Source organism: Mustela lutreola, chromosome 3 (genome assembly GCF_030435805.1).
Source record: "Mustela lutreola isolate mMusLut2 chromosome 3, mMusLut2.pri, whole genome shotgun sequence".
Lineage (NCBI taxonomy): Eukaryota > Metazoa > Chordata > Mammalia > Carnivora > Mustelidae > Mustela > Mustela lutreola.
Window position 1 is genome coordinate 19,969,013 of NC_081292.1, and position 14,260 is coordinate 19,983,272.

At 41.0% G+C, this 14,260-nt stretch overlaps 1 protein-coding gene across 6 annotated transcripts in view; it reads left to right on the forward strand.

Annotated features, from left to right (window-relative positions):
- The window catches only part of ENPP2 (ectonucleotide pyrophosphatase/phosphodiesterase 2), a 107,951-nt gene that overhangs the window by 68,947 nt on the left and 24,744 nt on the right, over positions 1-14,260 (forward strand). For 4 of the 6 annotated variants that reach the window (XM_059165727.1, XM_059165722.1, XM_059165724.1 and 1 more), the window contains exons 12-18: positions 1,892-2,000; positions 4,761-4,886; positions 8,484-8,515; positions 9,214-9,341; positions 11,441-11,528; positions 11,695-11,782; positions 12,909-13,093. In XM_059165727.1, the coding sequence (XP_059021710.1) occupies positions 1,892-2,000; positions 4,761-4,886; positions 8,484-8,515; positions 9,214-9,341; positions 11,441-11,528; positions 11,695-11,782; positions 12,909-13,093 (756 nt within the window). The remainder of the gene's footprint in view (positions 1-1,891; positions 2,001-4,760; positions 4,887-8,483; positions 8,516-9,213; positions 9,342-11,440; positions 11,529-11,694; positions 11,783-12,908; positions 13,094-14,260) is intronic. The other 2 variants (XM_059165723.1, XM_059165725.1) reach the window with 1 other exon arrangement.

A 14,260-nucleotide genomic window follows, 5' to 3' on the forward strand; every position in this document is an offset into this window, starting at 1 on the left:
TCAGGTTGTGTCATCCTTGGCTTGGAGTCCAGAAGAATCTGATACTTCAGAGGTTAACATTAATGTGATGACCTCCTGAGCTTTCAGCAAGATAGGAAAAAAAGAACCTTCTAGAATTAGTTGCCCTAAAACTGGTATTAACATTTAGGCTTGAATGACTGTTAGGAAGGCTATTGGATTTGCTTGCACTTATTCATGGAATCTGTTACGATGCTTTGTAGCCTTGGTTCTTGAGAACAATCCAGAAAAGCAGTGAGGGGAGTCTTCAAAGACAATGTAAATTAGAACTCAACAGAAAATTGGCTTAGATTAATGGCCTGTACCTTTCAGAAAAGGTCCTAGTTTGTAGATAAGAGAACGGCTGAGACAGAAGGAAAGAGAAAACAATGGAAAGTTGGCATTGTGTGTATTTTCTCATAGATACATGAGTGATATTTGCTCTTTTCAGTACATTCAGAACAGGCTATAGGTTGTCACTTCTCTTGAAACCTTCTGATATCTCCAAGGCACTGTCTTGCTTATGACTATCTGAGCTAATCACTGGAAGGAGGTCCTGGATTTCAGCTGAGTTGTCTGGTGAGAACAAGTCATCGCCAAGGACTGATAAATATGGCACATTTTTTTTTGTCGAGGTGAAGGTCTTAGAGGAGAGCTTGCTTTTCTCAGAAGCAAATACCAGTTAGTCCCACACATATTAATGCTTCAGATGCTCCTTGCACGTATCATCCTGAGACTTGCACTTGTGGCTTACTCTTTGGGACAGAGTTTGAAACACTGACCCCTGTCATGAAGAAAAACAAGTTTACACCTAATTTTTACTGAGGACATGATATGAAGAAAGGTCTTGGGTCATCTGAGAAGATGCTAATGGAAGATAATATTGTATGTCTGAAATTTAAGAAAGTGATACGTAGTCCCCGCTGTTCTGACCAGTCTTCCTGTGTGTATGTGTTTGGCTGAAGCTAAGTTGTAACATTCATCCAGAGTACTGTCAAGTGTTTGTCTGATGAGGTGTTTCCTGGAAACCTTTCCATTGCACAGAGATGCCATGAGAGGGGAAGCCTTTATTGTGCGGGAGCATTCATTCTCTTAGATGCTTCCACTGGAAGCAAGAATATGAGAGACCGATTATGTTTCTTCGGCTTTGGAAATGTTCCTCAGGGAACTGAGTTCTTGTGTTTCCTCAGGCTGAATAAGAAATCTAGAACAAGCTCAGTGGTTCCCTTCTTGTGAAGTTAGGACTTTTATAGAATCTTTTTTTTTTTTTTTTTTTTTTTAACTCAAAATCAGCTTGAAAGGGACTAAATTGAGAAATAGCAGCTTATTTCTTGGAAGAGGTTCTTCTATCAAGAATCAATTGCTCTCAGACATTGGCAGTTCAATTCTTTGAAATATTAGATGGATTCTGTTGTAGTAATAAGGTTCTGTTTTAGCATCCAGTGGAAGGGTACCATTTTACCTCAGAACTGCTTTTGATTCACTTAGCCTCCATCTTCTGCCGTGGTTTAAAATCTGATGTGATTTAACCTAATGAACAAGAGGCTTTAACTATCCATCTGACTTTCTTCTCACTCTCAAAATTCTTGGATTTAAATAACATTTTTACATTTTAGAAAGGTCATTTTATCTCTGATAAAGAAAAGAATTATCCTTCATATTTCTGATATTTTTGTATCACAGAATTTTGAAAGGGATTGGATGAGGAGAGGTTTTATGTTCCTGAAATAATACAAATAAAAGTGCTCAGAACAGGCTTCCATTAAGAGTGGCAGGCAAAGCTCTGCCTCTGGGCCCAAAGTTTTCTTTCCAGAATGTTCTAGGGATAGAAGAACTATGAGAAACTGGAAGGATAAAAAAATACCTGCAGGGACTAATTTGCTCCTTTTTCCAGATGACAAATCCTCTGAGGGAAATTGACAAAACAGTGGGGCAATTAATGGATGGACTGAAACAGCTGAAGCTGCATCGCTGTGTCAATGTCATCTTTGTTGGAGACCATGGTAAAGCTTTGTTTTCTCTTTGCTGATAGGGCACCCACATAGATCATGTTTCTGATGGTATTTGGGGGAGGAACTCTTGCCCTCAGAATCCCAGATTGCTTTCTTCACCACCTTCCCCCTTTCTTCAGGGTAGGGAAAGAAATCAGGCCATGACTCAAAGTATGAGATGATCCAACCGTTTTGATCAAAACCAGGGACTTCCTGTGTCTTCCTTTTCTTTGCAGGAAAGGAAGTCTTTCTACAAAATTCTGTCTCTTACTAAAGTGTGTGTCTTACTAAAGATTTGCTTGTGGTGTTAATCACTTCCTCCATGAATGTGACATATCGAGTCCTACTACCGCATCTCTGTTAGTCACCTCCCCCAAAGGATCCTATCCGTTTATGTGGCCAAAAAAAAAAAAAAAAAAAAAAAAAGAATCTAAATATAAGGAAGAAGAGACAAGGGTTCTTAGCAAAAAAGAGGTGTTTAAATCAAATGATAACCCTGTATTCACTGAGGGAATTTGAAACCCAAACCAGAGGGCCCTACTTCAGTTACAGAAACTGTTAAAGAGAGGAAGAAGCAGATTTTTTTCTAAAGCACTGTATAAAGGAGAAAAATTCATGACCACTTTTTTGAACATCCTAAACATTAGATATTAGAGAGCTGGAAGGGAGTCCTCAGAGAGCATTTGTATCTCCTAGCTGTGCATCTTGAGTTCTAGAGAGTACCTCCTGCATTCTAGAATTCTCAGTTTGAAAGAGTGACCCTGGAATGTGGTCTCATGTTTCCTTCTAGGAGAGCATTTGGGGGAAAAAATTGGCAGACTCTTTGATATTAAGAAAGGCAGACAAGTCTCCCTAGTCAAAGGTCTGTTTTGGGTATGTAATTTTCTTCCCAGAATATTCTAGAACATTTAGGAGAAATTTTTAAAAAGTTGTGGGATTGACTTGATCTTTGGCAGGGGCTAAATGCAACCCTCTGTGAAATCATGCTCCATGAATTTGACTTGGTGGAGAGCTACAGATAAGACAGAGAATCTGGAACATGGAACACAGCTGATTCAATTTAAGTTGCCCAGACATGTCAAGAGCCTTTGCTCACAGGCTGAAGCTTGATATCTAAGAAGTGGATGGGTCCCAATCATATACTAGAGCATTTAAAGGTCTTAGATTAAAACCTTGTCTTACCAGGAGCAGGCTTCTGAGTTGAGTAGATCGCGTTGGCTTTGGAAAGCCATAGCATCCCTTTCTTGAAAGGTAGTGTGGTTTAGTGTTTTGGAGCCTGGGATTTGGAGTAAGAGTGGATTTCAATGGAGTTCAGATTGTACTGTGCCACTCAAGAGCCGTGAGATGTGGCCTTCTCCTATGCAGAAAGAGAACACTTAACACTTTCTACACAGAGTCGGAAGGATGAGAGGGGATGATGCTTGAGAAGCCCTTCACATATGGTCTTTGAGAGCAAGAGGGATGGTTCACCCTGGGGCAGCAGAAGTGACTTCCTAGACATATAACCAGTGGAAGATCTTTCCAGTCTTCCACTAATATGGATTTGTAGACATCCTTTTCCTGAATTAACAGTGTACTAAAACAGTTAGCTGTTCATTTTTTTACTTTTTCTTTCTGGGAGTTTAAATATTAAAGGACAAGTTCTATACCCTTTATGCTATGTTGGAATATGGTTTTGTCTTTTTTCATTCCAATTTGTATTGAAGAAAGAGGTGGGGGTGTCTTGATCTGGGACTCTCAAGAGGGAATAATTAGGATTTTATTAGGTCTGTGCCACTCTGGGTTATATTTCTTTATTTCAAAACCTTAAGGTGTCCTTTACAGAATCCCTTATTTCCCTGCTCTTAGAGAATATCTATCTATTGGATTGTGCCAAGAAGGATATTAAATCTTCACAGTTCCATGTCATCTCAGAAATCTCAAAATGACCAGCCTCCCTAGCCTGTTATTCTGAGATTTGAGTTTGTGTTGTTTTTTATTTATTTATTTTTAACATTGATCAAGACATTTTTTTGTAAGGGGGCAGGAAACAAATCTTGTATGAAGGAGGAATACTTTTTGGTTAAAAAAATTCCCTAGACCCTTTTGTGTTCTAGTCACTAGCCTTTAGTTTTGACTGATTATATTGTTTACAACTTGTTTTCAGCAATATTTTGTTTTTCAGTTTGGGTGGTCATTGGGGCTGACATTTTTTTTTTTTTTTTCTCATCTCTTCTTGCCAGTATTGTTTTGTCAGTAACATCCAAGGTCACCAGTGGAGACAGAGTGAGGACTGGTGATTATGTACTCAAGTCAAGAGATATATTGGAGAGAAAGAGAATTGAAAAATTACATTTTATAAAGGAGACACAGGACTATATATTCTGGTCATTTACACCACCCCCAGTGGGAAGAGTTTGAGGAAATCTAGGATTCTTTGTGTTTTGTTTCGTTTTGTTTTGTTTTTTAGAGTAGATCTTTTTTGTAATGGCTATGTAAGTAGCTTAAAAGAAAGATCATAGTTACTTCCTTTGTCTTGCTGTTTTTGCTGAATGACTTAAGATGATCGTTGAGATGATGCATTTTCAGTCTTCTAGCACTGCGAGATGATGTGACTAAATCAAAACCTGGTGAAAAGTGATATAAAGAAGCATTAAAAAATTTAAAATCAAGAGGGGTCCTCACATTAAGTTGTGACAAACGAACTAAGGAGACGCCTGGATGATATTTTTAGTGTCTGTGTTAGGATTTTAAGTTTACCATGGCCTGAAAACACTTCTTTTTCTCCCTTAGGAATGGAAGATGTCACATGCGACAGAACGGAGTTCTTGAGCAATTATCTGACTAATGTGGATGACATTACGTTAGTGCCCGGAACTCTAGGAAGAATTCGGCCCAGATTTAACAATAATGCAAAATGTAAGTTGAGTCTTAAAATACTAAGTTGTCAGAATGGTAATATAGTAGAGTATGTAAGGGCTTTTTCTCTGAAGCTGGACTACTTGCGTAAAAATCCTAATTTTGCTACTTTTTAGCTAGGTGGCCTTGAATAAGTCATGTAAAGTCTAAGCCTCATTTTTTTTTATCTGAAAAATCGGAAGCTTTGAGTTATTGTGAAAGTGAATCTATGCACATCCCTTAGAGTGCGTCCTGGCACATGGTAGCATTATGTAAATATTTGCTCTTGTTTTCTTTATGTGGAAAATACATTTAATTTGAGACATGCATACAACCATAAGCTTTTACAGGAGAGGACTGTTTCAACAAGAGGTGCAGGCTTGCTCTCTCGCTGAAGCTGGGGAGTCTAGGACAGGGTTGGCAGAACCACACGCAGACCCTGGATGCCCCTAGGAGCCCAGTTGAAGGGGACTCTTCACCTTTATGAAAGCGATTGACAGAACACAGGAGAATGATGACGCCCTCGGGAAATCGTAGCTGTTCTACAAGATATGAACAGGAACAATCTGGTCCCTTATGTTGTACACGTTCAGGTTACATATGCTACTGACGAGAACTTTTATTTATAGACTAAGGTGTTTTAGGTGGTGCCCATGTAGCTTCTGAAAAGTCCACAGTTTTGTTGGAGACATGCTGCATTTTGGGGGGAAGAAAATCTTTTAGAGGTTTTAGCCTTGGGAATAAGAAACCATTGGCACAAGTGCAAAGCTTTGGAAAATTAAGTTTTTCCCGAACTGCGTTCCTGAGTCAACACGAAAGGGAACTATTCCAAGGTCAGCTCCAGGCAACGTTGTAAAATAAACAAATGATCAGTGTTTCTGCTGCTTCTCTCCATGCCCTTTCTGTCCTCCGTATTCTCCCCAGTTCTCTGCTTACTTGAGACAGGCCGGCCCCGGCCAGCGACAGGACACAAGTCACTAGGGTACCTCTTGATTTAGTACTTTTATATTAGAGCTTAGGCAAGAAAGGCTTTGTCTATTTTGAAAGGTCCTTCACAAATCAGTAAATGTAACGGGAAAGCCATTTTAGGGGAAAAGGAAAATTTTCTTGGGGCCAATGAAATAATAAGCACCAATAATTAAATATTTCATACCATACAAACACTTGCAGATATGTGATTTCTTTTGGTGAGGGTCAGTAGAGGGGTGGTGAACGGTATGGACATTGGTGGTGGGATGTCTGGGTTCAAATCCTAACTCTGCCAGGTGGTCCCTCCATGACCTTGGATGAGCTACTTATAATCTCCATGCCTTGGTTTTCTCATCTACAAAGTAAGGATTTTTGGAAAGATTAATGAGAGATTATCTGCATGTCACATGAATTAGTGTTTAGCACATAGAGTTGTATAAATGTCCGCTACAGTGATGACGTCTTGGTCATATCACTATCTCAGCTAAACATGCAGTCTTCTTTAATCCTTCTAATAACCTTGTGGGCCAAGTGTTACTGTCCCATTTTGCAGAGTAGAAATCAAGGCCCAGAGAGAGGTGACGTCACTGACTAGGAGGATGAGAGCTAGGAAGTGGCAGAGCTGGGATGTGAAACCAGACTCCCGGTCCTCAAGCACCAGCCTGTGCTGGGGGACCTCTTCCCCGCAGGCAGAGTGGGAGCTGTCAGCAAGAGAGGCCTGAGAACTTCAGGACTGAAGGGTTGGTGTCTTAAGCATGGGCTTGGGCATTTGTTCTTTTCCAGTCATTCTCTGGGATTTATCTCAGCACAAGATTGCCTCATGCTATTTATTTTTCTTCATTACCAAAGAACGTGAACTTGCCCACTGGGGTCCCTTTGAGGACTGTGGTTTATGAGCTCACAGAGTGCAGAGCTTTGAAGCATAGTATTCTCAGTTTGCTGGAGTCCCTGTGGGCAAGCCCCTCTCTTCTAAATGCCCATTGGCTTTGTGAAGATTCTAATAGCAACTGCCTCCCAGAGTAGCTGGGAGACCAGAGAGAAAGTGTCTGCAAAGCTTGCACATGATTGGGACACAATTTGGGCTAATCATTTTGCTACCATGATTCCTTACTTGCTTTCCATTAAAAGACGCAACTAAGAAATGCCTGGGTGGCTCAGTCAGTTAAACGTCTGCCTTCAGCTCAGGTCCTGATCCGGGGTCCTGGGATGGAGCCCATCCCACATCAGGGTCCCTGCTCGGTGAGAAGTCTGCTTCCTCCATTTCCTCTGCCCACCCAGCACCCGCTTGGGTTCTCTCTCGAATAAATAAATAAAATATTTTTTAAAAAAGGTGCACCTAAAATTGAGCCCCAATTTAAGTAGAAATTTAAGAAGAATGGGATACACATTTTAGCTTCAGATTTCATAGCTTTAGAACCAAGATTCTGAAAACTGTCTTTGACAGGTGTGTACTTACACTGCAAGGCAAGTTTAGTCATGCATTTTCAACAAAATACAAATATTTATTTGTATTTTATTAACATGTTTATTGAGCGCCTAGTATGAATGAGGCCCTGGGGTATAGACATGACCTACTCTACTGACATGTAAATTTCAGGGAGGATTGCTTCTTGAGAGTTGCTATCTCTTCTGTATGCTGCTTTCCTTTTCTGCTGATTCTATAATGACACGCTAAAGCAGATTTTTTGAAAACAAAATGAAATTCAACCAACCTACAATCTGCTGCTTCTCTCCACACCACTCCCCCCGAAAAGGGGCCTTCAGATAATATAATCCTATCCATAGTTTATACATAGCCATCATTTACATAGTTTTGCTTTTAGCTCTTCCAGGGTACTGACTAAAATATCTTTTGTCCACTGGTAGTGAAAATAAAGGAGGTTCATGTGTGAGTGTGTGTCTGGAGAGGGACAACTACCTGTGGAATTAGACCCATGGTGTTACTGAGGAAACCAAACTCTCTGTGGAGAAAAATAACTCAATGGATTAAAGTTTCATCTTAAAGTTGATAACTTGTTTCCTAGATATGCAGATAAATAGGAAGTTATGCTAAAAGCCCCAAATGCCCAGTTGGGTTCCTGATGTCAAATTGCAAATAAACTAAAGCCAAGATCTGGAGGGACCATTTGGGGGTAACTTAATGATGTTTATCTTCCATTATCCTTGTGCTCTGGGAGGAGGAATTCCGTTCCAGAAGAGGAGAACCAGATCTAGCAGGGAAATTTACCACTGGAGTATTTCTGCTCCATTTCACTGGCCAAAATTTTAAAATACCAACATGCAATTTTACGTATGTGTGTGTGTGTGTGTGTGTGTGTGTGTTTTAGAGATTCATTTCTTTACTTAAGAGAGAGAGAGAGCAGGGGGAGGGAGAGGGAGACAAGTAGATTCCCTGCTTAGTGGGGAGCCTGATGCAGGGCTGGGTCCCAGGACCCTGAGATCATGACCTGAACTGAAACCAAGAGTCGGATTCTTAACTGACTCAGCCACCCAGGTGCCCCAATTATATATATTTTTTAAACAAATCTTAAATTGATAACTCTTTGGGGTGGGGAGAAAGAGAAAGAATTTAGTCTTGCTGTAAAAATTATTTCTCTTAGTGATTATTGTCATCTCTTTTGAAATTGTTCTCCTTCTCTCTTTGAACAGATGACCCCAAAGCCATTATTGCTAACCTCACGGTAAGTATTGAAGGTCACCTGGCCTCTGCCCTCAGAGTAGCTTCCACACGCTCACTTCCTAGGATCCCTTACCCTGAGGGGCGGGAGGAACATTTTCCTTACTGCCCGGCGATCCCATATATTTGTTTCTCTAAGAGTTTTCAAAACTTCAAAACTGTGGACAGCTGCAGGCTCCCTAATGGTCTTGGCAGTGATACAAACAGAATATTTGATCTTTCCATTAGAACTGAAAAATACTCATTCATGAGTAAACAAATCCTTACTCTCTCTGAACCAGATCTGCCCATCACCCCTTCCATCACCCCTCCCCGCCATGCCCCATGCAGGATGTCATCACACAGGCCCAAGTCAACGTCCTCCTCCACCCAACCTCCCATCCCTTGACTTAAATTAGTTGGAAAAGGCTTTAGAGTTTGAGTTGCTTTTAGTGACAGTCTCACAAGTCAAGAATGTATCTTAAAAAATTCCTAACTCCCTCTGATAACCTTCCGTGTCATCTACCAACCTGTCAAATCCCCTTTAAACCTAATTGTTTCCAGCTTGTGTTATTTGATGGGGGATAACAAATTCCACTTATTCACTAACGAACCTTTTGTTTGACTTAAAAAAACCTCCTTCGATTCTAGAGAGAGACAGACTATCTAGGACTTTTCCTAGAAAATACTCCATATAAAGTCCAATTTGCATTTCTGTTTCAGTGTAAGAAACCAGATCAGCACTTTAAGCCTTACATGAAACAGCACCTTCCCAAACGCTTGCACTATGCCAACAACAGAAGAATTGAGGACATCCATTTACTGGTGGACCGCAGATGGCATGTCGCAAGGTAACTTGGGGATTGGCAGGGACTGTTTTTGATCTTCGTAACCACCTCTTTGGTAACTGGAGTGCTATAACGTCCTTAGCCATTCAGAATCAAAAATAAAAGAGAAAGAAGAAAAAAATCTCTGTTGGAAATCCCACCATTTGCAAAGACTTTTTATGCTAGATAAACACTTACGTGCTGAGCCAACGCATCTCTGTTTTCTGGATCCCAGCCTCTTGGTGTCTCTTTGAAGTCTCTCAGTGCATCTCTGTGTGGTCTCTCTCTCTCTTTCTCTTTCCTTTTATTTTTTAAATTTACAACCTAGTCTCTATTCTTATTACCTATCAGGTCAAAAGTGTGCCTGGGACATTAACTTACCACAACTGGACTGATTTGGTCTGGGTTGACAAGACTTACCCCGTATCAGCATTTGTAGAAGAGTTTAGAAAATGTTGTTCATCTTAAAACTTCTGTTACTGCGGGCATGTTTTATATTGCCTTAAATATTTCAGATGTCCGCCTTCTTTTGAACTATAAAAGACTTTCCAATATTTAAGAGACTATTTTTTGCCCTTGAATCTGATATAGGATGTATCTGGAAATTCTAAGCACTTCCGCAGAATTAATCATTAAAAGTTTATCCATTCTCAAACAGACCTGGCAGAAGCCCTTTTCCACTCAGTCCTGCTCTGACTTTCTCCTTAAGAAAAGCTTTGTGAGCTGGTCTGTGGTAATAATTGAAGTACTATATACACTCTCGTTAGGAACGTCAATGAGTTTATAAGGGAGCAAAGATGACGAGAAGATGGTGGTCCTCTAGAAAATGACATCAGTATGAAACACCTGGTGGGACACACGTGACAAATACATAAATATCCTACGGCAATTGTCAGGGGGCTACACAGAATTAAATAGTAGGGTTATGAGGAGAGATATCCGAAGACCAGAAATTATTGAAATCATTTATAATGGATATAGAGCATCTTCATGGAATAGTTGGGAAGATGTGGAAGACATGGGCTTGGCTGAGTGTGTCCTCTGCAGGGCCTTTTACATATGGGGGGCTTGGAAAAGAGAGCAACTTCCGTGCAATTGGTAGGTTGATAATGATGGAAAACTGGGAGTTGAGCAGAAGTAAGAGATGATAGCAATTGACCAAATTAGAGGAGACCGAAGCCAGATATTTTAATCATCAGTAAATCTTTTTAATTCTTGCATTTCAAACTCTTGCATTGTTGTGTTATCATATGCACATATCTCATTATCCCAAGTGGAAAGTTCTTTTCCTAAGAGTGGGGTCCCAGATGTTCAATTTGTTTCCCACCAAGCACTTTAGCTCCATGCAATAGACCCAGTAAATGCTTACAAGGATCCATAGAAATGGGACCCATGAGAAAATTGGTATTAATAAACATTAAAGTGTTTTTGGAAAAGTGCTTTGTGACACAAAGCAAAAGGCATCTTCCTGTCAGGGAGGAAGGTCAAGTGGTTTTGATGCCTAGAGAGCAATGTTTTCACTTGCTCTTTCTAGATAGAGATGTTTTCTAGGTGAGTCTGGGCTTTGGTGAAACATGTTACTATTATATGTTAGGTTTACCACTCAGTTATACTCAGCTATACTCTCTAGTTGTAGTCTACTGATAGGTAAATTTGTGTGCAAATATTTTTATAAAATACTAACCTCCATTCATTGATGAAACATCCCATGTTGTAATAGCAAGCCTATTATGGCCTTGGCATTGTTCACTCCTATATCTCTATCACGAGGGACAAACATGGCTCCAGAGTGGAGAATCTTACAGTTTTGGAGCTAGAGAAGCATATAGGCAGACAGAACATGACCTTTGACAAAAACTTTGCTTGGTGCAAGCATGAGGTAAGAGGAGGGTACCTGATTTCTGTTCAGGGTTCCCATTTGTTGGGGGCCAATTGTCAAAATAAAGCCACTTAGGGAAAATAAATAGCATCATCTTTTCAACACTGCAAGAATGATACAATTAAAATAGAGACATATATGCCTGTAAAATCTGCTTCCGAGGGATATTTTGTGTGCCTAAATGGCCTTTTTATGAGGGCTTTCATGAGAAATCCTGGCTAATCCTACAATTATTTCAATGTAGGAAACCTTTGGATGTATATAAGAAACCATCAGGAAAATGCTTTTTCCAGGGAGACCATGGATTTGATAATAAGGTTAACAGCATGCAGGTATGACCACAGACCTATGCATTGAAAATGTATTTTGGTGATTCTCAGGCGGGCTGGAGAAGAGGGGCATGAATGAAGTTATACAGTGTTCATGAACAGGGGAGGGGTGGCTACTAGATAGTAGCAATGTCTAATTGTTTTTGTTCATTTTCTTTTCTTTTGGAAGACTGTTTTTGTAGGCTATGGCCCAACATTTAAGTACAAGACTAAAGTGCCTCCATTTGAAAACATTGAACTTTACAATGTTATGTGTGGTAAGTCACTTATCTAATCAAGGCCAATGAAGCGATCTGAGTTATCGTATGAACTTCTTCAAGGTCAGAGAAAGAACTGAGGTGTCTGTTTTCTAGGACCACTTCACCTCCCTGCCAGAAAAAAAAAAAAAAAAAAAGAAAAAAAAATGGTGGTAACATGCCCATTGGTTCAAAGGACAGAATCTCATCCCCTTCTAAGGCTCCTTTGTCTTCCTTTAACAGTTGACTAATGGGGAGTTTTCATGGTGTTGCTGTTGGCAGCCTCTGGTTGATCTCACATCACATTACAATTTGACACCACTGGTCAGAGACCTGGTGAAGCAAGAAGAGTTCCTCACAGAGCTTCCCCGCCTCCATCTCTCGTGCTGCAGCCCAGTTAAACTGTTGCCAGCTCGCATCCTGGCCAGCTATTTATGTGATGCTAATTATTTTTCTTCCTTGAGCTTCTAGTCACTGAGTGAGGACAACTTTTCCTATTTAGTAAGGGAGTGCCAGTCTAGTGGTTAGAGGGGGAGTCTGAAAGTCGGGTCTCCTGGGTTCTTTTCCCATCTTGGCTGCTAGCACTCCCCTGTCCTGCCTCTCAGCTTAGGCAAGTCACTGTGTGCCCGCTTGGCAACTGTTCACTTGCTATGAAATCAGCCTGTTCATTTCACAGCAGCCTTTCAAGGCACCGGGCCAACGCCTCCTCTTCTCCCCATACTTCTGTGGAGTGCATTAGAGGGCAGGCTCGAGATTACTTATTGATTATAGGTCTCATTTCAAAAGCTGGGATAAAAAGTCTCAGTGCCATAGAAAGGCATTGACCCTGATGCTGGTAGTCCCTGAAGAGGTCACAGACATAGCCATAACTAGGCAGGGCCCCGTTCCTTCCCTTTTTCTTTTTGGGAATGTCTCTCTATGGTCGGGCAATGACCGTGGCTATTTCAGAAAGCTGTGGCAAGACATGGTCAGGCTAGCGTGGTTTGGGAACTAAGAAGAGAGTGCCTACAACTAATTTTGGCTTTATCTAATTGGGATTTGTGTTCAGAGTTTTCAGACCCTTGGAATATAAGTGTTTTCTATACTTACTGAATCTCATCAAAAAATGTTTGTAAAGCACCTGGCTTTATTTCTTTCTTCTCACCAGATCTCCTGGGCTTGAAGCCAGCTCCTAATAATGGGACCCACGGAAGTTTGAATCATCTCCTGCGCACTAACACCTTCAGGCCGACCATGCCAGAGGAAGTTACCAGGCCTAACTACCCAGGGATTATGTACCTTCAATCTGATTTTGACCTGGGCTGTAACTGTGACGATAAGGTAGAGCCAAAGGTAGAAATCATCTTTATGTTTATCATGGAAGAACTTGCTGGGTGTAGAGCAGTGTTGTCCACTCGAACTTTCTGTAATGATGTAAATAGTCTGTGTCTGTATCTGTGCTGGCCACTGGGCAGATATGGTTTTTAAGCTCTTGGAACAAAAATTTACATTTTGTTTAATTACTTTAAATTGAAAGAGCCGTATATGGCCTGTGGCCACGATTTTGGGCTCATAGGTGTAGAGAGAACAAAGGCAGAGAAGTAGAATTCATGATGCTGTTCTGTAGTCACAATTCCCAACCAAAGATGCTTTCTTTTTTTCAACCTGGATCGTGTGTCTATCTGTCATGGTCCCAATAGGAAACAGATGGCCTATTCACAAAGGTTTTTAAAAAAGAGCATTTAAAAGGATTATGTGAATTATGCTTACTGAGAGGGTTATTTACACAGGCTGGGCCAGGTGGAGGCAAGGTAGTGAGGGATGGTATAGCACCTGGGGGCTAGCGGGGTGTCAATCCTGACCTTGAACATGGAGAGAGGACGATATAGGGACGAGTTACGGGATAGATGGGTGCTTCTAGTACACCGCAACCCGGTGGGGGGGGGGGACCTGGCATTATTCACTCCTATATCCCTACTGTGAGGAACAAATATGGCTCCAGAGTGGAAAATCTTACAGTTTTGGAGCTAGCGAAGCACAGAGGAAGATAGAACATGACCTGTGACAAATGCTTTGCTCAGTGCAAGCATGAGATAAGAGGAGGGTACCTGATTTCCGTTTAGGTAGGAAATTGTTTCTCTGTAGTTCCTCCTCTAATGCCCCGCTGGTACCTTGCGTGGGTGGAGGCTGACAGGGAGCTGGAGGGCAAGCTGGCTTTTTGGTGCAAGGTCAGTCTCCCGGGGTGCAGAGCAGGGTAGAGGCGGGTGTAGCATGGCTGGGGCGGAGGATGGTGCGAATAGAAAACCACCCAGCACTTTGTGTTTGGGTAGCTTCTGAACACCACACTGCGAGTGTTAAGCAACAATTTGCTTATGGAATTTTACATTGATCAAAGACCTTTATGGTTACCGATCTGTGCTTTGACAGCAAGAAATGATCAGTGTTACCACGCTGAGTGGATGTGATTCTAACGCAAAGCAAAAAAAAGAAAGAAAGAAAGAAAGAAAGAAAAAGATCTGT